General features: G+C 42.3%; 1 protein-coding gene across 1 annotated transcript; it reads left to right on the plus strand.

The window, feature by feature from the left end:
* Positions 1-9,214: 9,214 nt before the first annotated feature.
* On the plus strand, positions 9,215-15,444 carry LOC311059999 (uncharacterized protein; the record flags this gene model as incomplete). Its single annotated transcript, XM_084078124.1, has 5 exons — positions 9,215-9,884; positions 10,714-10,785; positions 11,143-11,211; positions 11,824-13,409; positions 15,262-15,444. 5 exons carry the CDS (start codon positions 9,215-9,217, stop codon positions 15,442-15,444), a joined length of 2,580 nt encoding a protein of 859 aa, XP_083934250.1.
* Between the last annotated feature and the right edge of the window lie 9,346 nt (positions 15,445-24,790).

The raw sequence follows: 24,790 nt of genomic DNA on the forward strand, positions 1-24,790 counted from the left end.
GGTCAATTTTTAGTCAATGGAGAAATTATTTTTGATTTCTTGCCCATGTCATGGCAAGGTAACTACATAACTTAAACCTCTACCAACTCAAACCTCTACCAAAGTGGTCTGGCCCTTTAAGTTGAAATATTAAGATGAACAGTCTTTCATAATAAATGGATGATCCATTGGGGTGTTAAGCATTCAATGAATTAATGAAGCTGTAGATTGATGCACAAGGACACGAGGAAGGATGAAAAATCGACCAAAATGTGTACCATGAGGTGTCCTCAGAGAGCCTACAAGCCATGTAATATTATCACTGTTAGGATAGATTTTCATTTGTGCATATTAGAAATAAAGAAACGCATGACATAGACAGAGCTCTCTCTCACTCACAAACTCTCTATTTCATGCGTGCGCGCGCGCGCACACACACACACACACACACACACACACACACACACACACACACACACACACACACACACACACACACACACACACACACACACACACACACACGATCAATAGCCCACGGCATGTCATAGATTAGCACAGCCTGTGAGAGCAGTGGAGTTCTACACAGAAACATCTCCCACGGCTTCTCAAAGCTCTACAGAGAACCAGGCAGCCAAATGCTTCTTTATGGAATCATGAGCTGTGGAGTCCTGCCTCTGAAGATACAATGATTTACTAATGAAATCATAATAATCTCCATCTTAATAACTAGTAGTTGAATCCATGTAATGGAAACCTCACTAATGCTAAAAATTGATTTCCAAATCATGTGCTTCTGTCAGTTCTCTTCATCACCTGTAACCTGATCTCTATCACATTGTCAGCATGCAGTTTTCAGTGAATCCATTTTCAAAAAAGGCTATAAGTTATAATGTGACATTGGCATATTATTTACATAATTAATCTGTCAATTCAGCCTTATTTGCAGAATGCTTACAGAATATTATGTTTTTGGTAAAAGCACTTGTCATTGCTGAATACTTTTGGTGAAATTCACCTCTTCCATCGACGTGATCAAGGCTTGTTCACGGCCAGCGAGTCAGGAGAGATCCTCTGGTAAGTTATTTCATAGACTTAAATTCATAAATTATCGTACTTCTTACTTGCTTATCAATTATGTTTGCGAAAAGCTACATCATCGGACAATACATCAGAAACAGCAAAACCCATGCATGCATGCTCAAAAGATTTCCAAAAGGTTCAGCTTTGAAATCGTGTACAGCTGTCTAGTAGACTGTATTTAAATGCATAGTTCATTTGGCTTCATAACATTTTGAGTTGGTCCACATTTCACTGAATCATGCAGCTGCTCTCTTTCACTTTTCATTCAACATTCTTCTCTCGTTCACTGAGACACAATCACTACCATGCTGCAACACACATATTTGAAATTCAGCAATGCAATGATTAGGTTTCCTCCATTTTCAATAAGAAATATCAAAAGCAAACATCCTTTAGGCACTGAATCTAATAGTATGACATTGATTTTCTGTATATTTAACTTTTGTTAAATATCGTGACATAGGTGTAATTTCTTATTCCTACAGTAAGTAGTCGTTGTTCCTGTCTCATCTCTCACTGCTCATTGTAAACTCCAGTGTGTCAAAGAGGTTCCAGTCTGACAGGGCCTATTTTGAGTCTTTATCATTGAGGTCACTTTGAGTGAAATGCAACCAAAACAGCAGAACCTGGTTTAAACAGACGTGTCAGTGAACGTCAGCCTGCTCTGGATCAGAACATTGACTAAATCACAAACCATGCACAGTGCTTGACATTGCTGGCAGCTTCATTGGGGTGGAGCACAGCAGAGGTGTGCATGATAGTAAATATTATCTTACCACCTTCTGATCAGTAATAACACAGAATCATAAGTTGCCAGAAAGTGACAGAGTATTTTAAGAAATGCAGTACAAGCCTGCAGGCGGACTAGAACAGTCAACCATTACAAAATATTTGCTGTGCATTCATGCCACCTATGTACGGGTTATTGTACTGTTGCACGCGATTTGAAAATGTGTAACCTTAGCATTCATGCGTGTGCTGCAGTCTTTTGACTGCTAATCTTATCTTTTCTCTCGATCCACAATGATGTCCACAGGCGGACAGAGTTCAGATGGCTACTGGAGGGAGTTCACCTTTACAACTAACACGATGAGATGCCACCAAGTAATGATAACAAAAAAGTGGAGAAAAGGAGGTTTTCTGTGGAAGGATCTTGCAGTAATTGGCATAGACATTGTTACGTTCCTCACACAGATATTGTCTTTCAAAAGGTAACTAACACAGAAACCACTCACAAACGAAAACTCCAGGAAAAGAAAATGGGTTCGAGAAAGGCCGTGTTTAAGACACTGCCCACTATAAAGCTATGACAGCTTAAAACACTTACAAAACATGAGATATAAGAGAGTTTTTAGAGTTTAAACACAGTCATTATTATACCTTTGTGTAAGGATGTCTGCAGGTTATATTCCCCACGTCTTATTTCACCAGGCATCAAGGGCCTGGACCTGAGAAGCTTATATAAATAACATATAGAACTTATATACTGTACTGATCAGACACATACAGGTACTACACATCCTCGTTAACGAGGCTTCACTGACTGGACAAAGCAGCAACCAGATGGCCTTTGACAAAGCTTTTGAATTACGTAACAGCAAAAAGAAGAAAGGCTCTCAATGCTCAAACTGTGACAGCAATTGGTCTGGACCATATAAATTGCACCCTTCTTTTACAGTTTCAGACTATATATAATGACTTTGAAATTGTAATTATGACACAGCTACAGTATGACTGAAATTGCTTGTCACATAAAAACCTTAATGGCAGTTACACTACAGAAGATCCCTTACACTGAAATATGAATTATTACTTATTTTAAGAGCTAGTGGCTGGCCTGGACCGCTGGCGTAACGGTCCAGGCACCTAGGCTACAATGTAGCCTGACACCGTGTCACGGGTTCGAGTCCCGAACCCGACGGCCTTTGCTGTGTTTCACTCCCCATCTCTATCCCAATTTCCTGTCAGCCTACTGTACTATCCAAATAAAGGCATACAACGCCCCAAAACAATATCAACCAACAAAAAAAACAGAGTGACAGTGGCTGTGTTCTGGGCACACACACACATGCAGACATACATAGAAAGCAAAAAAAAAGAGAGAAGATAATTAGGAATAAAGCTGCTGAGGCGAATATATCTCCCCAGTGTGGACAACACAGCAGAAGAATGCATTTACATTTGTAATGTTTCCCCTCGATGGCTACTCTGTAATGTGCTCATTAGTAATGTTGTGCTTGAGGCTGTTCTCCCCGCAGGAGACCGTGGTTGGTAGAGAACTGTCTGTGTTTACTGCAGCACACATCAAAGAAAGCTGAGCTCAAACGTGGAGCATCTTCACGGAATGGACTGACTGCCTGCCCATCATGGAATGTGTGATGGAAAATGTATATACTCTCTGTTTTGCTGTGCTCTTTGTGTTGCCTTTACAGACAGAAGCCTTTGTAGTTAGTTGTCTCTTATATTGTGTTCACGCAGTGGCTGAGCATTCCGTTCTATTGAGATTACTGTGCAGACTCGGTCTATATAAGAACAATTAGCCATATGGGATATGCTGGTGAAAGCAGGTGTTTGTGAGGAAACAATAAGAACCTATAAACAATGTAACTTTCTAATGTACAGAGAGACACTAAGAAATTGATTGGACATACCATGATTATTAGAAAAAAAAAACATGATTACTTGAGATGTTTTTTGTGAAATTATGTAAATGAGAGAAACAAGATAATGGACAACAAAGCTGTAGAAATACACACACACACACACACACACACACACACACCTAATACCACCAAAGAACGACTACTTATGAACTTGCTGCACACATTGAAGGAAACCTTGGAAGTTAATTTCTCTCACAGATACACACAGGAACATACAGACATCATCATGTAAAACACAAACATGAGCACACAGTGCAGTGTGTATGTGCATGTTTGTGTATGTTCCAAGGCAGCACCCCCCCCGACTGTGGCATAGACAAATGGCAGTTGACCTGAGAGAGATGAGTGAAGGTGACAGCTGCTAAGTGTGGTTAAAGACTGAAGAGCCTCCGTTGACCATGGCAGCTAAGTGACAGCTATGTGACGCCTGTCACGTGCACCACAGCCTTGCTGTGGCCTTTCATTCACTCTCAGTCTAATGCATATGTGGCCGTAGAGCCTCTTGTTTGAAGCAAACCAGCTGATTCTAGACCAATAATATTTTCACAAGAAAGAGACCAGCTGCTTCCAGACCAGTATAAAAAGTTTTCGAAATTTAGCAAAAAGAGCCTATCTACAAGCTCACTCTTTCCCCTTTAAATTTGTAGTTATGAATTCATCTTTTTGGGGCTGTAGTCTTTTCACAAGAAAGATACCACACACATCCCTGGGAGAAATGTTTCAGTACAATTGAGGGCAGACTTGTTTATGTGACTATAGCCGTCAACAATTCCCAGAACTGACTCACTGCAACAATAGTCACACTCAGTCAAGTACAGTATACATGTCTATTCTGAAGCTGGGATCAGATACAGCAGGTAGTGGTACATCAACATCCATGCACTTCTCTCCCTGGCATCAAAGCTCCTGGTACCTCTGGCCATGAAACACCATTCCTCATTGTCACATCAGTATCTTAATGTCATGACACACCATACATCACCCCCTCATTCCTCGTTGTCACATGACACCATACATCACCCCCTCATTTCTCATTGTCACATCAGTATCGTAATGTCAGGCGGGTCGGCAGGGTGGGGGGTGGGGAGTTTAGGGTCTGGTCACAACATTGAATAGGCTCTATGCACAGCAGCCATATTGGGAATGAATTGGGCCCCTTCCTTACTTCCTTCACAGGTGTTACCAATAATACTAATTAAGGCTCTGTTCCATTTAGCGTGGCATAGTGGTTGTTATTTTCAAGGACCTCCATAACTCTGAGAGTGTACACATGGAACCAAATGGACACATGGAACCAAATGGACCCTTACGGGTCCATTTGGTTCCATTTGTACACTCTCAGAGTTACACACCCACCATGAGGTGCCATTTTTGAACCAAAATGGAGTGTTTCTAGTGAGCCAACATGCACATTATCAGCACCCTGACCAGAATGGAACAGAGCCTTCATTAGTATCATTGGTAACACCTGTGAAGGAAGTAAGAAGAGGCCCAATTTCTTTCCAATATGGCTGCTATGCATAGAGCCTATTGTTGGGACACACACGCTGCTGTGCATCACTTTATTTTATCTCCTCCATTCTCAATAAGACAATCCTGAGCTTGTAAATGTTTATTCAACCAAGCAAAGCTGACTAATGTTTAATTGTCTCCGCCAGGCCGAAAGGCATGGCGAGAGAGTATGTTTTACCCCCTGTCCGTCCGTCCGTGTGTCCGTCCGTCCGTCCGTCCGTCATTCGATCTGTCTGTGTACAGCTAATCTCCGGCACCGTTGGCTTGCTCGCAGCCAAACTGTGCACACAGAGTCCCTGGATACCAGAGCAGAACCTCTGCCCCAAATTTTTCACAGGGGCCTGTTATAGCGCCACCAGGAGGCCGATTTGTGCTAAACACATTTTTTGACAGTACTCCTACAGATTTTGTCCAAAAATCCCACAAATCGGTACACAGTATCTCTATAGTCATTAAACGAAACGGGTCTTTCAGATTTCTCATATTCCATCCTGATTGGCTAAAAATGTCTTTCAAAGTTTGCAGGAGTGCACCGTTTTGAACAAAATGCCTCAAATCATGAACACAGCATGCAATTTCCGTGACATTTTGCACGCACATTCCCATTAGGCCGAGGAAGAACTACCATTTGAATTTTTTCAAATCAGCCTCATGGTGGCGCTATAACAGGCCGATTCGTGTTTTTACCTATACTTGCACCGATCTGTGTAAAACTTTGTATGCACACTCCCTATAGGTCAAGGAAAAACCTTTGCCCTGCATTTTTCACATCTGCCTTTTATAGCGCCACCAGGAGGCCGACTTGTGTAAAACACATTTTTTTATACTACTCCTTCCAATTTTATCCACATTTCACGCAAATCGGTACACATGATCTCTATAGTCATGTGATCACGACGGATGTGTTTGATTTTTCATATTCCATACTGATTGGCTAAGATTGACATCTAAAGTTTGCATTATTGGCTTGTTTTGAACAAAATTCTGCAAATCATGAACGCACCGTCCAATTGCGCTCAATCTTTGCACGCACATTCACACTATGTTGAGGAACAAATGCCACCCTTTTAACATTGGCCTGTTATAGCGCCACCAACAGGTCTAATTTAGCGAAACACATGTTTTTAACAAAATGCCTCAAATCATGAATGCAGTCAGTGTCCGATTATCGTGCAAGGCCTGAGAAGAAATGGCACCCTTTTCACGTTGGCCTATTATAGCGCCACCAGGAGGCCACAATAGCCTACCTGACCTGGCGGAGACCTGTGCTCCGAGGAGCACTTTTTCTAGTTTATTCTCAGTCACACAACAGTGTCACTTGCCAAACAGAAGTGATCTTCAAGCTAACGCGATGATGAAACTTATAATATAATATAATGTAATCATTTTGGTCCCCACGCCTATTATTTCTGTATTTCTGTCACTTTATACTGTATTTGCAGATATGTTAAATGTGTCCTCTGCATTTACCCATCCTATAACTATATTAGGAGCAGTGAGAACAAATGTCTTGCTCAAGGCCTCTAAAGCCTCTCTATGCCGCTCAGCTATGGCCACAAAGTCACAGAAGTACAGTAGTGGAAGCAGCTGTGAGGATTCATAATAAAACTCTCTCCTAGAGATTAAGGGCGGATTCACACTGCGGCCTTGAACCAGCCTTGAGGCTGGTTGGAAGGAATACATGGGAAGGAATTGGTAAAGCTAGCATCAATTATAACTAATAAGTGTACTTTGTGAGAAGTTTTAGATTTTTGGAATGGTATTAGGTAAGGGTATAGCTTTTTAAAAAACATTGCAAACAAGTTAGGCACGCCCCCTATTGAAAACCTTATAAAACTTCTCACAAAGTGCACACGCTTTACCAATTCCTTCCCAGGTATTCCTTCCTACCAGCCTCAAGGCTGGTTCCAAGGCCGCAGTGTGAATCCGCCCTAAGAAGTTCAAAGACTTCAAACGTATAACCACTCCAAACCAATGATCTTAACACCTTTTAACCTTTAAGTTAACAAATTAAACCTATGCCTTTAACTTAACCATACTAAAACCTAACCTTAAAAGGATTTCTTCTCCCATTAAATTAGATTTTTAAATTTTGTTTAAATCAATTACTCACCCTGTGAGGAATTCATGGATAATGTTTGTTTGGCTCTGTGCATAACTGTAGTTCTCTTTTCCAGAAGGTGGCACCCGTTTCCTGTTCCAGGTCAGTTTCTAATGTTTAACTGTATTCATTCAATGTAGAAATAACACACATATTTCAGGGATTCAAACTTTATGTTTATTTAAAGACGAAGTTTATTGGAACCAAGCTGAAATGTTTGTTTGTCACCTGTCTTTCCTCTGCAGTACTGCCACCCCTCTGAATGAAACTGCCGAAACAGAGCGGGGCCAGTCCATTTGGTTAAGAAGGGGGGGAATGTGCCATGTACTGTAGAGGAGGAGGGGTGTGTGTATATGTGTTTAGCAGTGAGCTTGTTGTTAAAGTATTTGTGATTATATTGGCGCCTAAAAATGTGATTAATGTGTGGTGTGCAACATTTATTTAAAGTTCAGATTATTCCTGTGGAATGGGGAATGTCTGGGATAATTGTAGTCTGTACTTGTGGTAGGATCCACTCCCTATTTAAATGCAGTTTCTGTTTAATAAAAAGTATTATCAGAATATAGAGCATAGAGTATATAAACACTTATTTTAACCAAAGACAATCACTTACCTTACCTTTAAGTACATTTTGATACCAAACTTTTACTCAAGTACATTTTGAATTCTGGACTATTTTTTTTACATTGGAGTATTGGTACTTTTACTTAAGTAAAACATTGTAGTACTTTTTCCACCACTCGTTACTATTTAAAACACTTCCAGGATGAAGGAGGAGCGCTCCTGGGTGAGTGCATGAACTCAGCTGTGTTAACTGTGGTGTTCAACTGCAGCTACAGACAGAGATTAAAAGTCAAGTGAACATGAGTCATACTCATGAGGTTATGCTGAGCTGAAGACTCTGCACTGTTTACTCTTCTAGACCATTGAGACCTGAAGTCGATTCTACATGTCTCCTAAATCTCAACAGTGTTCTGAAAAACGTATGTTTCTATATCAGTGGTGTTCAATCTTTTTCATGTCAAGGACCCCCAAAATGATATGTATTTGGCCGCTGACCCCCATCAAAATATTTTGTTCCAGGGACCCCCAGAAGCAACGATTTGAGTTAAAAAGGTTCGCTTTAAAAATATATATATTCAAAGATTTGCACACATTTCCACGATTTTTAAAAAATAGCAGATCTACAAGCTCGTAGCGCGGCACTCGGTGCCGCGCTATGAGCTTGTATATCTGCTATTTTTGAATAGCCCAAAGTGTGAAATAATGCTTTTTAGCTCAAATCTAAAAATGACACAGTTCCAGGTCTTAACACATTGACTGCCTAGATCGAGTTATCTCGATATTAAGAATCCAGCGCTTGACTGCCTAGATCGAGTTAACTCGATATTAGGTCTTTTCATTGGTATAAGGTAGATTGCAATCTTCCACAACCTGTGTATTAATATTAAGCTTCTACGACAAAAGAAAAGTCACATGATCGCAAAAGTCACATGATCTGAGCAAAACACTACAAATCCGGGTGCAGAACAACAGTCCCTGTGGCATTCTAAACAAACAGTGAGCAGAGACGGACGGACAGAGAAATAGAGTGAGAGAGAGCGAGAGACAGCGACTGAGAGACAGAGAAAGAGCAAGCGATCGTTAGTTAGTTAGTTAGTTTGGTAAAGTTAGGAGAGGTGCAAGATATATATATATAGGTGAGAGTAAGACGTTTATATAGTATAGTAGTACATAGATATATAGGTGAGAGTTAGGTGTACATATTTATAGGTGGGAGTCGGACTCGGGAGTATAGTTTTTAGGCGAGATGCGAAGAAAAAGCAAGGCCAAATGGCCTCGGAGAGACCCGACCCAAAGAACTATTTTGGAGACAATGTCCTTCACTGCTCCCCCGGGACCCCCATCACCACCGGGACCACCATCACGACCTGTGGAGGAACCACCACGACCTGAGAAGAAGCCGTCGGCGGTGGCGTCTTTCACCGCTCCCCCGCGACCACCTTCGCCACTAGCTGGGGGCTCCAAGGAGGTGAAGCAGGCGGCGTCTCTCACTACCCCCGAGGGATCTGTTGACGTGAAGCCATCTCTATCGGTGAAAGATACCTATGTCTTCACGTCAGCAGAACCCTCGTGGCGACCACCTCCGCCGCGACCACCTCCGCCGCGACCACCTCCGCCATTGGAGGGATCCGAGGAGGCGAAGACTGCTCCCCAGGGATCTGAGGAGACATCGGTGTCTTCGACCGTCCCCCGGCGCGGGCGGCAACGACCACGGAGGCCTAAGAAGCAACCACCCCCCCCACCACCTCCCCCACCACCTGCGGAGGTATCTGAGCCTGAGGAGGACACGAACCCACCGGTACCAGACCCCGATCCCGGGCACCGATTGCGTCGTAGCAAAAGACCGACTCCGAGGACCGTGTCATATCGCCCAGAACCAGACACTACTGACGGTGAAGAGAGCTCCGATTCGGATTGTTCTGGCAGCTGGGAGCCAAGCGAGCCAAGCCCAAGGAAACATTGTCTGGATCCGTTTACCAGTGGTAAGAATATCCTATATATATATATATCTTTTTTTTTATCATATTTTACCTTTTGGTTGTACTCTGAAAATAGCAGATCTACAAGCTCACAACGCCTCGCGCTGCGACGCGTTGTGAGATTGTAAATCGGCTATGTTTTACCTGATATTTGTATAAAGTCTGTGGGGCACTACTTACTTATATCAACATATAAAATGGCACCAAACCATTCAATCGCATCACAACGTAGTGCTTTTATCTTGTTATGATCATTGAATGGTGCCATTTTATATTTTGATGAATTGAATACCTATGAATGGTTTCATCCTTTTTAGACAAATTGTTTGACTGGGCCTCTAACAACTGGAGGTGTGTGTAACACCTTATTTATATATGGACAATGTAGAAGCCCGGTGTGGATTTCTAGGATATTGCACTCTGGGTCAGCCAGTTATAAAATATGTATTTATTTTATTCTGTATCTATTTATATGCATGTGATTTATTTGAATATGTTGACGATGTAGCCTATGAATTTGTTGACTTGTAGATCTGGGGGTTTTTTTTGGGGGGGGGGGGGTGGCATACTTCAAAGGGAAGAGGTCATGTCATGTCATGACAACAAATGTTTTGATTTTGTTGGGGGTCGACATGAGGCCATGTCAACAAAGTCTTTTGTAGTGTTGTGGGTCACATGAGGACATGTCAACAATGATTTTCAAATCCCTTTGATGGCTTTAGTTTTTGGGGTGGAGGCCAGGTGCACCGAGGCCCCCACCATCATAATAAATTTCATCAAAGGTCCCCTTATGTCCACAACATCAACAGTGTTTGATCTTGTTTACTTTCAGACGACGAAGATGAGTCTGATGAAGCAATGGCGTCGTCATCTCATCATAGGCCTACACAGTCTGCTAGGAATGGTAAGTCTGTTTCAAACATTTTCATTAGACAGTTGGTTTTTATAGATGCCATTTTCTTCATCACGTGTCCATTTGGTTCCATTTGTACACATCGTACTGTAATGGTAGCCTTGCCTAACCAGGCTACTGTATTTGGTCATTTAGGGCTAAACTCTGTTTGTGTTTGACACAGTGTCATACATATAATCTGGTCATACAATATAGACAAACACATACAGAGCCAGCCCTGGCTAAAAACCACACTCTGCAATGATACATGTCATTCATTCTAAGTTGCGCAAAGTAATGCACCACCACCAGTGAATATAATTGTATATCTTATTTACCAAACTATTTTATGTTTTACTGTGATTTCAGACATGATGGATGTGGAGGAAGCAGGACCATCATGTTCAACCGCAGTACCAAGTGTCCGCCGTGAAAGAGGTGAGACAGTTTTCACAGCTGTACCACACAACAGGATTTTGACAGTACATCATACAACAAACACATACAGAGCCAGCCCATGTCATTCATGACATGATACATGTCATTCATTCTAAAGTTGCCATGCTGGCAGTGAATATAATTGTATATCTTATTTACCAAACTATTTTATGTTTTACTATGATTTCAGGCATGATGGATGTGGAGGAAACGGGACCATCACCTTCAACCGCAGTACCACGTGACGGGCGTAAAAGAGGTGAGACAGTTTTCACAGCTGTACCACACAACATGATTTTGACAGTACATTTTGATTCAGTTTTAGTCATAGTCTGTTGAATACAATTCCACATAGTGTCATAATCTGGACATACAATATAGACAAACACATACAGAGCCAGCCCTCGCTAAAACCCCACTCTGCAATGATAAATGTCACAAAATCATGTACCACAACAACATGATTTTGACAGTACATTTTGATTCAGTTTTAGTCATAGTCTGTTGAATAAAAGTCCATTTAGTTTTAGTCATATTTTCATATAAATCAACACTGCCACACAAACAAAAAAGATGTATTTTATGGTAATTGTGTATTTCTGTAATTCACAGGACATGGTGGGAGGCCGTCAGCTGTAGAGCCTGTGTGGAAGGACACAGATTGGGAACCTAGGGAGGACATCCCTTTCACTGCTAGTCCGGGTCCTAGAAATGCTGCGGCGGAGCTACATTCCACCATGCCTGTAGACTTTCTTTCACTTTTCCTCACTGATGAGCTGCTAGGGATGATAGTAGAGCAGACCAACCACTATGCTGACGTGTTCATCCAGGCCAGGAGTGAAGAAGAAGTGGCGCAGCATCCACAAAGCAGGGTGAAGGACTGGAAAGCGGTTTCAGTGGGGGAGCTGAAAAACTTTTTGGCCCTGTTGTTCCTCACTGGCCTTGTTCGAAAGCCTGTACTAGAGTACTATTGGTCGACCGATGACCCTGTACTCACTTCGTTCTTCGGCAAAAAGATGCCACGCAACAGGTTCCAGATCATCTGGCGGTTTCTCCACTTCACCAACAATGAGGCTGACGCTGCCGCTCACGCCGCCGCCGCTGCCGCCGCCGAAGCTGCTGGTGAGGTTGCTGTTGTCGACAGGCTTTGTAAAATCAACCCGGTCTTGCTGTACCTGACAGACAAATTCAAGCAGATGTTTGTTCCAGGTCGTAACATCAGCATCGATGAGGGGATGCTTTTGTGGAGGGGACGCCTATCCTTCAGAGTGTACAACCCAATGAAGCCCACCAAGTATGGAATAAAGTCCTACATTCTGTGCGATTCTGGAACGGGGTACTGCTACTCAATGAAGCCATATTCTGGACAGTACTCTTCCCTACCAGACACAGTCATCTTTCTGTTGCAGGGTCTTACAGGGTACGGGTTTTCGTTGTTCATGGACAACTATTATAACTCCGTGAAGCTGTATGAACTCCTCCTTGAGAAGAACACCCATGCCTGTGGTACCATGAGGCTAAAAAGAGGAGAACCACAAGCCATGAGGGATGTGACGATGTCCAGCCTGAAAGTGGGACAACGTAAGATGCTTCACAATGGCAAAGTGATGTTATTGGCCTGGCGAGACAAACGCATCGTTCGATTGATCACAACCCAGCACAAGGATGAGATGGGCACCCAGATGGTGAGGCAGAAAAAACACAGCGACAAAGTGCCACAGGAGAAGCCAGTTTGTGTCCTTGAATACAACAAGAGTATGAATGCAGTTGACCGACTAGACCAAAACCTAAGCTATTATCCCTTCATCAGGAAGACAGCCAAGTGGAGCAGCAAGTTTGTGGTCTATTTATTCCAAATCGCAATGTACAACGCATTCGTACTCTACAAGACAAGGAATCCAGGTGGCGACTGTAAGTGCATGTATGACTTCATCCTCAGCGTTGTCAAGTCTTGGACCGCTGTGAGACATGCCCCTGTCCCAGCAGACCCGCCTGTCCCCCCCCCGGCCGCCTGTCAGCAGCAACCTCACCAGCAGCAACCTCACCAGCAGCAACCTCACCAGCAGCAGCCTCACCAGCAGCCTCATCCTGCCCGCCCCTGCCGTCCCCCGGCCTCTCCGCCCCCCCCTGCCCCCCCCCTGCGTCCTTATGCACCAAGAAGTCGCGAACCTTGTGACCGATTGAGTGGCGATATGAAAGTCCATGAGCTTGTCTATTGTCCCCCCACTGCCAAAAACAAGCACCCAACAAAATGGTGCAGAGTTTGCACCAGGAGGGGAGAGCGGAGTGAGACAAGGTATCAGTGCAAAAGCTGTTTGGTACCCCTCCATGTTATTGATTGCTACCTTGATTACCATACTAAGGAGAAGTATTATTGAATCATTTTGATTGTATTTGTTTGTTTTATTTTCATTTTGTATTTATTTTGACTTTGATTTATTATGCTCTGAGCCAGCCAACAGTTGGCAGTGAATGTGCTGCTAATGTTTCTCACTGCCCCAAGGGATCTGAGTGCGTGATGCCATCTTTGTCGGTGAAAGACATCTATGCCATCACGTCCTCAGACCCTCACGGGGACCACCTCCGCCCTGAGCGATTGATTACCATACTAAGGAGAAGTATTATTGAATCATTTTGATTGTATTTGTTTGTTTTATTTTCATTTTGTATTTATTTTGACTTTGATTTATTATGCTCTGAGCCAGCCAACAGTTGGCAGTGAATGTGCTGCTAATGTTTCTCACTGCCCCAAGGGATCTGAGTGCGTGATGCCATCTTTGTCGGTGAAAGACATCTATGCCATCACGTCCTCAGACCCTCACGGGGACCACCTCCACCCTGAGCGATCTGAGGAGACATTGATGTGCTGGCCAGCAAAACACACAATGATGATATATTGTATTTTTTGTATGTTTTTTGTATGTTGTACTTTGTATGTTGTACTCCATTTTGTACTTGAAAGACATATAAAGTGTTCAAATGTGTCTGCCTGAGTCGTTTCAAACTTTTTCTGTAGACTGTTGGTTTTATATCATAGATATACAATTGCAAACTAGCAGGTCTTGTGTGCACAAATGGAACCAGTGAAATCAGTATCCTAATCTGAAGAAAACCTGGACATAGAATATAGACAGACACATACATAGCTAGCCCTATTTGACCATTACTGTCAACCCTACGGGTCCATTTAGTTCCATTTGCACACAATCAAGAGTTATGGGGGACTGATATTCAGTAATTGGGTTCTGTAGACTGTTGGTTTTATATCATAGATATACAATTGCAAACTAGCAGGTCTTGTGTGCACAAATGGAACCAGTGAAATCAGTATCCTAATCTGAAGAAAACCTGGACATAGAATATAGAAAGACACATACATAGCTAGCCCTATTTGACCATTACTGTCAACCCTATGGGTCCATTTAGTTCCATTTGCACACAATCAAGAGTTATGGGGGACTGATATTCAGTAATTGGGTGTTGTGATAAAAATAAGGCTGTATATAAAACTGTTTCACTATCTAAAAAGTCAAACATTTACTGATTTTGCTTGGTTTTATGTCATAGATGCTATCTGGATCTCAGTGCTTGTCTGCATGGCATTCACAGAAAATAATTCCTCCTCACTTACCTTGCATACAGTCTATATGTCTATATGGTTTCTATCAGGGGGCATCAATATGTCTGTATTGGATGGATGGATGTGTCACAATGTAGGGATTTATTTTGACCACCAGAGGGGGACAGTGCAAAATCTCTCCCTGTGTGTGCGTGTGTGTGTGTGTGTGTGTGTGTGTGTGTGTGTGTGAAATTATAATGGTGTGTAAAACAAACTCAAACAATTGGCACAGATAATGCCAAGTCTTGACACACACACACACACACACACACACACACACACACACACACACACACACACACACACACACACACACACACACACACACACACACACACACACACACACTGGCGACTGTAAGTGCATGTATGACTTCATCCTCAGCGTTGTCAAGTCTTGGACCGCTGTGAGACATGCCCCTGTCCCAGCAGACCCGCCTGTCCCCCCCCCGGCCGCCTGTCAGCAGCAACCTCACCAGCAGCAACCTCACCAGCAGCAGCCTCACCAGCAGCCTCATCCTGCCCGCCCCTGCCGTCCCCCGGCCTCTCCGCCCCCCCCTGCCCCCCCCCTGCGTCCTTATGCACCAAGAAGTCGCGAACCTTGTGACCGATTGAGTGGCGATATGAAAGTCCATGAGCTTGTCTATTGTCCCCCCACTGCCAAAAACAAGCACCCAACAAAATGGTGCAGAGTTTGCACCAGGAGGGGAGAGCGGAGTGAGACAAGGTATCAGTGCAAAAGCTGTTTGGTACCCCTCCATGTTATTGATTGCTACCTTGATTACCATACTAAGGAGAAGTATTATTGAATCATTTTGATTGTATTTGTTTGTTTTATTTTCATTTTGTATTTATTTTGACTTTGATTTATTATGCTCTGAGCCAGCCAACAGTTGGCAGTGAATGTGCTGCTAATGTTTCTCACTGCCCCAAGGGATCTGAGTGCGTGATGCCATCTTTGTCGGTGAAAGACATCTATGCCATCACGTCCTCAGACCCTCACGGGGACCACCTCCGCCCTGAGCGATTGATTACCATACTAAGGAGAAGTATTATTGAATCATTTTGATTGTATTTGTTTGTTTTATTTTCATTTTGTATTTATTTTGACTTTGATTTATTATGCTCTGAGCCAGCCAACAGTTGGCAGTGAATGTGCTGCTAATGTTTCTCACTGCCCCAAGGGATCTGAGTGCGTGATGCCATCTTTGTCGGTGAAAGACATCTATGCCATCACGTCCTCAGACCCTCACGGGGACCACCTCCACCCTGAGCGATCTGAGGAGACATTGATGTGCTGGCCAGCAAAACACACAATGATGATATATTGTATTTTTTGTATGTTTTTTGTATGTTGTACTTTGTATGTTGTACTCCATTTTGTACTTGAAAGACATATAAAGTGTTCAAATGTGTCTGCCTGAGTCGTTTCAAACTTTTTCTGTAGACTGTTGGTTTTATATCATAGATATACAATTGCAAACTAGCAGGTCTTGTGTGCACAAATGGAACCAGTGAAATCAGTATCCTAATCTGAAGAAAACCTGGACATAGAATATAGACAGACACATACATAGCTAGCCCTATTTGACCATTACTGTCAACCCTACGGGTCCATTTAGTTCCATTTGCACACAATCAAGAGTTATGGGGGACTGATATTCAGTAATTGGGTTCTGTAGACTGTTGGTTTTATATCATAGATATACAATTGCAAACTAGCAGGTCTTGTGTGCACAAATGGAACCAGTGAAATCAGTATCCTAATCTGAAGAAAACCTGGACATAGAATATAGAAAGACACATACATAGCTAGCCCTATTTGACCATTACTGTCAACCCTATGGGTCCATTTAGTTCCATTTGCACACAATCAAGAGTTATGGGGGACTGATATTCAGTAATTGGGTGTTGTGATAAAAATAAGGCTGTATATAAAACTGTTTCACTATCTAAAAAGTCAAACATTTTCTGATTTTGCTTGGTTTTATGTCATAGATGCTATCTGGATCTCAGTGCTTGTCTGCATGGCATTCACAGAAAATAATTCCTCCTCACTTACCTTGCATACAGTCTATATGTCTATATGGTTTCTATCAGGGGGCATCAATATGTCTGTATTGGATGGATGGATGTGTCACAATGTAGGGATTTATTTTGACCACCAGAGGGGGACAGTGCAAAATCTCTCCCTGTGTGTGCGTGTGTGTGTGTGTGTGTGTGTGTGTGTGTGTGTGTGAAATTATAATGGTGTGTAAAACAAACTCAAACAATTGGCACAGATAATGCCAAGTCTTGACACACACACACACACACACACACACACACACACACACACACACACACACACACACACACACACACACACACACACACACACACACACACACACACACACACACTTCTTTTGATCTTATAACTTTGAAAAGAAAAACGTTGAAATGAGCTTGAGATTTGTTTATCAACAAGACACATGTTGATAAACGTTGATGTGAAAAAGCTATATAAAAGTATATTCAAAAGCACTTTCTCAGTGTTGTTAGTTTGAAAACAACAACTGTGCAGATGTCTGATGTCAGTAATGTGTCACTGAAGGTGAAAATATAAGGGTCTAATAACTGTTCTGCCTGAGAGAGAATGTTTCACAAAAGCCTCATTATCTCAGCTTCTAGATCCAGATAGCTGATTTTGGTGAAACCAAGCTATATTCAACTGCCAATAGCTAAAGAACAGAACATGCTAGGAACTCACTTTTTTTCCTGGCGAAAGTAGAGATTCTGATCTTTGTTTTGAGGTATTCCATGTGTTCATAGTCCTAGCACAAAATGTTCTGTGGGCCTAGATAGACTGGCCAGAAAGCTCAAAAATGGCTGGCACAGGCAGCTATGGCTGGTGTTTTAACTCTGGCAGTCAATGTGTTAATGGGCTAGACGAGCCGAGAGGATAGACTTGTCTGGAAAATAACGTTCCTACTCACTGGGCTCATTTATCTGACTGAAAATGAAGACCCACACATGATTAAACAGTGCAAATGGAGGTAAGAAGAAGAGACATACAGTATAAAAGCTGTTGTGAACTGCGTGTGTTGGTGGATTATACTATGCAAGGAGAGAAAGTGACAGTGAGATCGGGAGGCGCAGTCACATATACCTAACAGTTTCTTGGTTTATCTTATGGTCTGTGTGATGTTCAACAGCTCTGTGTGTGTGTGTGTGTGTGTGTGTGTGTGTGTGAGTGTGAGTGTGTGTGTGAGTGTGAGTGTGAGTGTGAGTGTGAGTGTGAGTGTGAGTGTGAGTGTGAGTGTGAGTGTGAGTGTGAGTGTGTGTGTGTGTGTGTGTGTGTGTGTGTGATGTTCAGAACCTGTGACTCCCTCTGCCAGACGTTTGGATGATGTGTGATGGATGCTCTCATCATTCTGCAAGTCTCAGCTGAGAAAACATTATTTTTGAATGTGTGAGTGTGTGTGTGTGTGTGGGGGGGGGCTGTTGAGTTTCTCCTTGCCGCCTCTCTCTCTCTCTCTCTCTCTCTCTCTCTCTCTCTCTCTCTCTGACAATGTGAATTGGAAATGACTCCAGATGCTCCTTCCTGCAGCCTACATGTGCATTTTGCTTATAGAAGCAGACCACAAAAGGGGGATAGTGGGTGACTTGATCTGCCTCGACCACGTAGCTTAAATCAAGGCCACACAATTAATTTCCACAATGGCCAAGGGTACAGCATCCCCGCCGGTTTCATCATTACAGTTATGGAAATTATAGTCATTTTAAGCTTATTACCAGTCATTCTCACTCTGTCCACTATGACTAGAGCCATGATGTGGTGGGCGATAGCTCATGCCTCCGAGGAGACCAGAGGGGAATAGAGAGGGGGGGGGGAGAGAGAGAGAGAGAGAGAGAGAGAGAGAGAGAGAGAGAGAGAGAGAGAGAGAGAGAGAGAGAGAGAGAGAGAGAGAGAGAGAGAGAGAGAGGTGGCCAGTGATAGGATAAATATAAACTAAAAGAAGCAAAAAACATCTTGTGTTAAAAGAGAGCAGAATGTTTTATTTATTTCATTCAGAAAGCTGTAAATAAGTGTCTGTTTCAATTGGATTTTAGCCTCACTGTGAGGAGACCCTCAACACTCCACTGGTTCATTCTTTGATATGGACAATAATGTGCAGACATTGAATCAATTATGCAGGAATGAAATATGAGTATGGTAGCTTGCCCTCTTATTTCAAAATAATTGTAATATTTAATATTTTATTAAAAGTAATTTTAGTCATTACATAATCACACACAATTTTGAATGACCTCCCACTTATTTCTCTTGAGAATTAATTGACATTAATGAATATGTATTTTGTGCAGTGTTAATGAAAGATGATGCAAACAATTCCACAGCTTATTTTACAGCTTCATTGCACGATAGAGCTGGGAACAATTTCCTGTAATATGTAGGTTTACTTGTACCAACCTTGCACTCAATAACAATTATCCACTATAGCCTACCCCCAGTGGGGTAAAATAAAATGTATTTTGCCCCACTGGGCATCACCATGAAATCTAATGTTTCAAGGTTTTAAAGGGGAAAAATTATTGTATTTTTAAGAATTTTATATTATCCTTAATCGCTGGTCTACGTCAAAGCGGCATTGTGCATTATTTGTAATAGTTAGAACAAGGTGTGAAAATAATAAGCTCTGTATAAAGGTTTCATTGGGACATAAAATAATAAGCTCTGTTTAAAGGTTTCATTGGGACATAATACATAATAATCTCTGTATAAAGGTTTCATTGGAACACAACACTACAAACCAAATACAGTATATTTGTTTTGTTCTCCTCCTTTCTAAACATTGTTGTCAAGCTCTGGCTCGACTCTAACCTCCTCAAAAGACGTCCCCAGATCCCAGATCAGTGTAAAGACCGACAGCACATTCTATACTGTCCATGCATTCCCATAGCCATCAATCTCACTCAGTGAGAAGACACTAAGTTTGTGTCGCTTTGTTGCCCTAGTCCGTTGGGGAGAGAGTTTGTTTTGACACACAATGGCTTAATTTCCTTGTTTTGTTTTGTTTCAGTAGAGACTGTTCAAGGACACTGGTGGAAGATAACTTCTCACATTATAGACTTAAAGCAGCAGTATGCAACTTTTTAACAACTATATAGCATAATCATGTCCCACAAAATTATAGTTACATTTTTAAGCAATAACATACATCCATATGTATAGACACTGGGGTCCCTGCCAGGAGCTTTACTGTATTACTGTACTGTACGCATGAGATAAGAACTCACATTTTGGTCTTACGTTAAAGTAACAATACCACAATGTTAGAAATACTGCATTAAAAATCTTTCAACTCACATTCCATCCCTCCAAATCCAACCTGTCACCTCACAATGCATCTGATAACTTAGAATAATGATGGCAATATTATGCCCTAATTAGCCCAAGCTATCACTGAAACCCGGACCCTGTGAAAGTGTAATTAGTAAAAAGGTGTTTGACTATAAAGGTATAGTTATAATAAATGAGACGACAACGACAGATCAAAATAGGGTAATTCTTATTAAATATGAGTTATAGTAATTACAGTTATTAATTACAGTTATTAATTGCAGTTACATTGAATTTGCACAGAGTTGCGAGATATAGAGGCGAAACAAAAATAGTTCCTTAGGGTTAAGTAAAATGTCACAACTGGATTATGGGAGAGAGATTCACATATTATAAGTGGTGGATTTAGGGTTCCTTATCGCAAGGAGGGGGGAGATTTGACCTCGTAGCATCTCTTCAGAGCTATCTTGCCATATAGCTCCCGGCAGTAGGTGGACGTCAGAGGGCTGGTAGCTGCTGGTGAATCATATCTCAAGGAGGGGGTTGCAGTGACCTCACAGGCCATAGTTCCCGGCCAATGATTCGGGGCAAGAGTCAATTTTGATAGGAAGGCTCCAGGAATCCATAACAAGACCTTTTCTCATGGTGGGATAGACACAACTTTCATGGGCAAGCGACGCCTTGGCAGGCAGTGTACAGTTCATGGCTGCACACTTGTGTGTCCAGGGTGGACAGATGGCCTTCTGCTGTATTTCACGTGATGTGAAAACCTTTATGCATACATATGTCTTATACCAACAAATCATCAACAAACAAGCAATAATTCATAGTTATCAATTCTCCCTTTTTGTTCATGATTTCAAGTATATGACATCACAAAAAAAAAAAAAATGCATCAAAGTGTTTCCCTACGACATGTCAAGATACAGATTGGCTTAAGGACAAATGGATTGGAAGTACAAATATATTTTAAGGACTGTATAATTTAAATCGAATTGTAGATTAATAAACCTTACATTGTGACAGAGTGGCTTAATGCCTTTAAAAAAAAGTAAATGGTTAGTTATGTATTTAATATATAGATATATTATTAAAAAAAATGTAAGGGGTTGTATAAGTTATTATTATTTTTTTTTAAGGGGTTTGTTACGACCCCCTGTCTAGGGTAGGGGAGGTGACATAATAATGGAGGACAAAGTCGCTTTCAAAAATGAATTGTTTTTATTTCCTTTTTTTATGCAGAGATTTCAAACTCTTTTTGTCTTTTTTTCACCAGTGCCAAAGAACTTCAGGGTGCCGGTTTACATTTGTAAAAGGCTGCCTAATAAAGAAAATTACCCCTAACCTAAACCTAACAAAAGAAAAATATACATTTACTAAACTTACTTACCTAACTAAAGAATATACAAAAACAAAGTGGTTTAACCAACAAAAAGACCAAACACCCCTACAAGGCGAGTGAATAACTAAATACAAGAAATAATGGAAGTGGACAAATAGTTACAAGATGATGCTTAACTCAAAATAATACTGGGCAAAAAGCAACAAGTTTAACTATAATTAAATTATAGATTAAACTAAGAAACTGAAAAGTATAACTGAAGGGCAAACAAAAGTAGCTAAAGAACAAACAAAATAACTGATTGAATCAAAAGTCACTGATGGACAAATGAACAAACAGAAGGCAAAGAAACAGAAACAAAACAAAACAGAACAGATCAGACCAAGCTACATGGGTTCGGGGAGACAGAGGGATTGAATCTCTGCAGCTCTTTCAAGTGAGAGCAACCAGTCCCCATGACAGACAGAGCAGAATGAGCTTTTGTAGGTGAGCTTCAGAGAACAGCCAGCCCTGGCTAGGGCGGAGACAAAGGGGCGACGAATGGGAGCAGGAGAACAGGGCCAGAGGCTGGACCTGTCAATCTGGACAGCTGGAAGGCAATCACTCACTCACTCATACCAGCACCACACCCAGACTCAGACTCACAGCTTCCACCACCACTCATGACCTTATATGGAACACAGAAAGACAACAATATAACACAAGCCACACATAGCACAGACATATAACCAAAATATAACCACACATAATATAACCATACGGCTAGGGCCGTAACACCCCCCCCCCTTAAAGAAAACCTCCCCCCCCAAAAAGAAGTTTCTTAAGCTGGGGCATAAACACGAGAAAGGGCATCTGCCAAGACATTATCAACTCCTTTCTTGTGACGAATCTCTAAGTTGAAATCCTGTACCAGTAATGACCATCGCATGAGCCTTTGATTCGAATTTTTCATCTGTCTCAGAAAAACCAAAGGGTTATGATCAGTATAAACAACTACAGGCAATGGGCTAGATCCCACGTAAACCTCAAAAAATTGCAGATCAAGCAATAAAGAGAGAGCCTCTTTCTCAATAGTACTGTAATTACTCTGAGGTGCATTAAATTTCTTTGAGAAATAACAGTTTGGATGGTCAATACCTACGTCATCCTCCTGCAGCAGTACTGCTCCGGCTCCACTTCCACTCGCATCCACCTCCAACTTAAAAGGCATTTTGAAGTTTGGGGCAGCCAGGACAGGAGTGCTGCAAAGAAGAGCCTTACAGGACTCAAAAGCATGCTGGCAAGCAGGCGACCAAACATAAGGCTTTTTCACACTGGTCAAACTGGTAAGGGGAGCAACTACATCAGCGAAATTTTTACAGAAGGCACGATAGTAGCTCGACATTCCTAGAAAACGGCGGAGACTACGGCGTGACGTAGGTACAGGGTAGTCCACTATGGCCTTGACCTTGGCATCAATGGCCCGAACTTGACCCTGACCTACCTCTTTTCCCAGATACGTAACGGTGGCACGACCAAATTCACACTTTGACAAATTTAGAGTCAGATTAGCGCCCGCCAACCTGCCGAAGATTAAACCAAGAGTGTGCATGTGCTCAGGCCACGTATCAGAAAAAGCAACAACATCATCGAGGTACACCTCACAATTTTCCACCCCAGCTAACACATTGTGCATAAGCCGTTGGAACGTAGCAGGTGCATTACGGAGTCCGAATGGCATCACAGTATACTGATAGAGACTATCGGGGGTAACAAAGGCAGAGATATCTGAAGCACGAGCAGTTAAAGGGACCTGCCAGTACCCTTTAAGTAAATCAAGTTTTGTAACAAATTTAGCAGCACCAACACGGTCTACACAGTCCTCCATGCGAGGCAGAGGATACGAATCAGGTTTGGTAACATTATTTACCTTTCTGTAATCTGTGCAGAAGCGTTGACTGCCGTCAGATTTTGGCACGAGCAGACAAGGCGAACTCCATGCGCTAGAGCTGGGAATGGCAAGGCCATTATCTAGCAAATACTCAACCTCCTTCTTAAACAATGAGCGTTTAGTAGGATTTACCCGATAAGCATGTTGTTTAATGGGAGGATTCACACCTACTTCCACATCATGTGATAGGACAGTAGTGCGGGAAGGTATGTCTGAAAATAAAATGGGGTTATTTTCAATCAAACTAACTACGTCTGCTTGAGCCACAGAATCCAAGTGCTGCAAATAATCAGGCAGATTTTTCAGAATTTCAGAATTTTGCATCCGAGAGCCAGCCGAGCTCTTTGAACGCAAGCCATCACTCTCTGGGGAATATAGAGAAGGCACGACGGACACTACTGAGGCTACCGGGGTGGGTAGAACTGAAGGCGCAACACTCTCAGAACGATCAAAATAGGGTTTGAGCATATTAACATGGCACACTCTGGTTTTACTCCGGCGGTCTGGGGTCGCAACTACATAATCAGTATCACTAAGTTTTTTTCCTATGACATATGGGCCACAGAATTTAGCCTGAAGGGCCGAAGTGAGAAACGGGAGCAACATTAGCACCCTATCACCCACATTAAACTGGCGTGTCACCGATTTGCGATCAAAATGTTTTTTCATTTTCCCCTGGGACGCAGTCAATGCGCTGCGTGCGAGGTTACAGGCATTGTGCAGGCGGTCTCTGAATTTAGCTACATAATCCAACACATTTGAGGATGGAACAGTGGATTTCAATAGCAAGCGATCACGGAGCACCCGGAGAGGACCACGCACACTGTGCCCGAACACCAGCTCAGAAGGGCTAAAACCAAGTGACTCTTGTACACTTTCCCGCACGGCCATGAGCAGAAAAGGTAACCCCTCATCCCACGACTTGCCCGTCTCAGAACAGTACTTTTTCATCATTGACTTGAGCGTTTGATGGAACCGCTCAAGAGCGCCCTGAGATTCAGGATGATAAGCACTAGACTGTATGTGTTTAATGGACAAGGACGCGACAACCTGCGCGAAAACTTTAGAGATGAAATTTGTTCCCCTGTCCGATTGAATGGACTTGGGTAAACCAAAAATAGAGAAAAAATTAACCAGAGCTTTTATTACAGTTTTGGCCTTTAATGTGCGCAATGGAATCGCCTCCGGATACCGAGTGGCAGCACACATTAAAGTCAACAAATACTGATGACCTGACTTCGTTTTGGGAAGTGGGCCAACACAGTCAATAATGATATGTTCGAAGGGCTCTCCCATCACCGGAATAGGTAATAAAGGAGCAGGAGGAATAACCTGGTTAGGCTTCCCCATCATTTGGCAAACAT

Source organism: Gymnoscopelus microlampas (assembly GCF_963454915.1).
Source record: "Gymnoscopelus microlampas genome assembly, chromosome: 14".
NCBI lineage: Eukaryota > Metazoa > Chordata > Actinopteri > Myctophiformes > Myctophidae > Gymnoscopelus > Gymnoscopelus microlampas.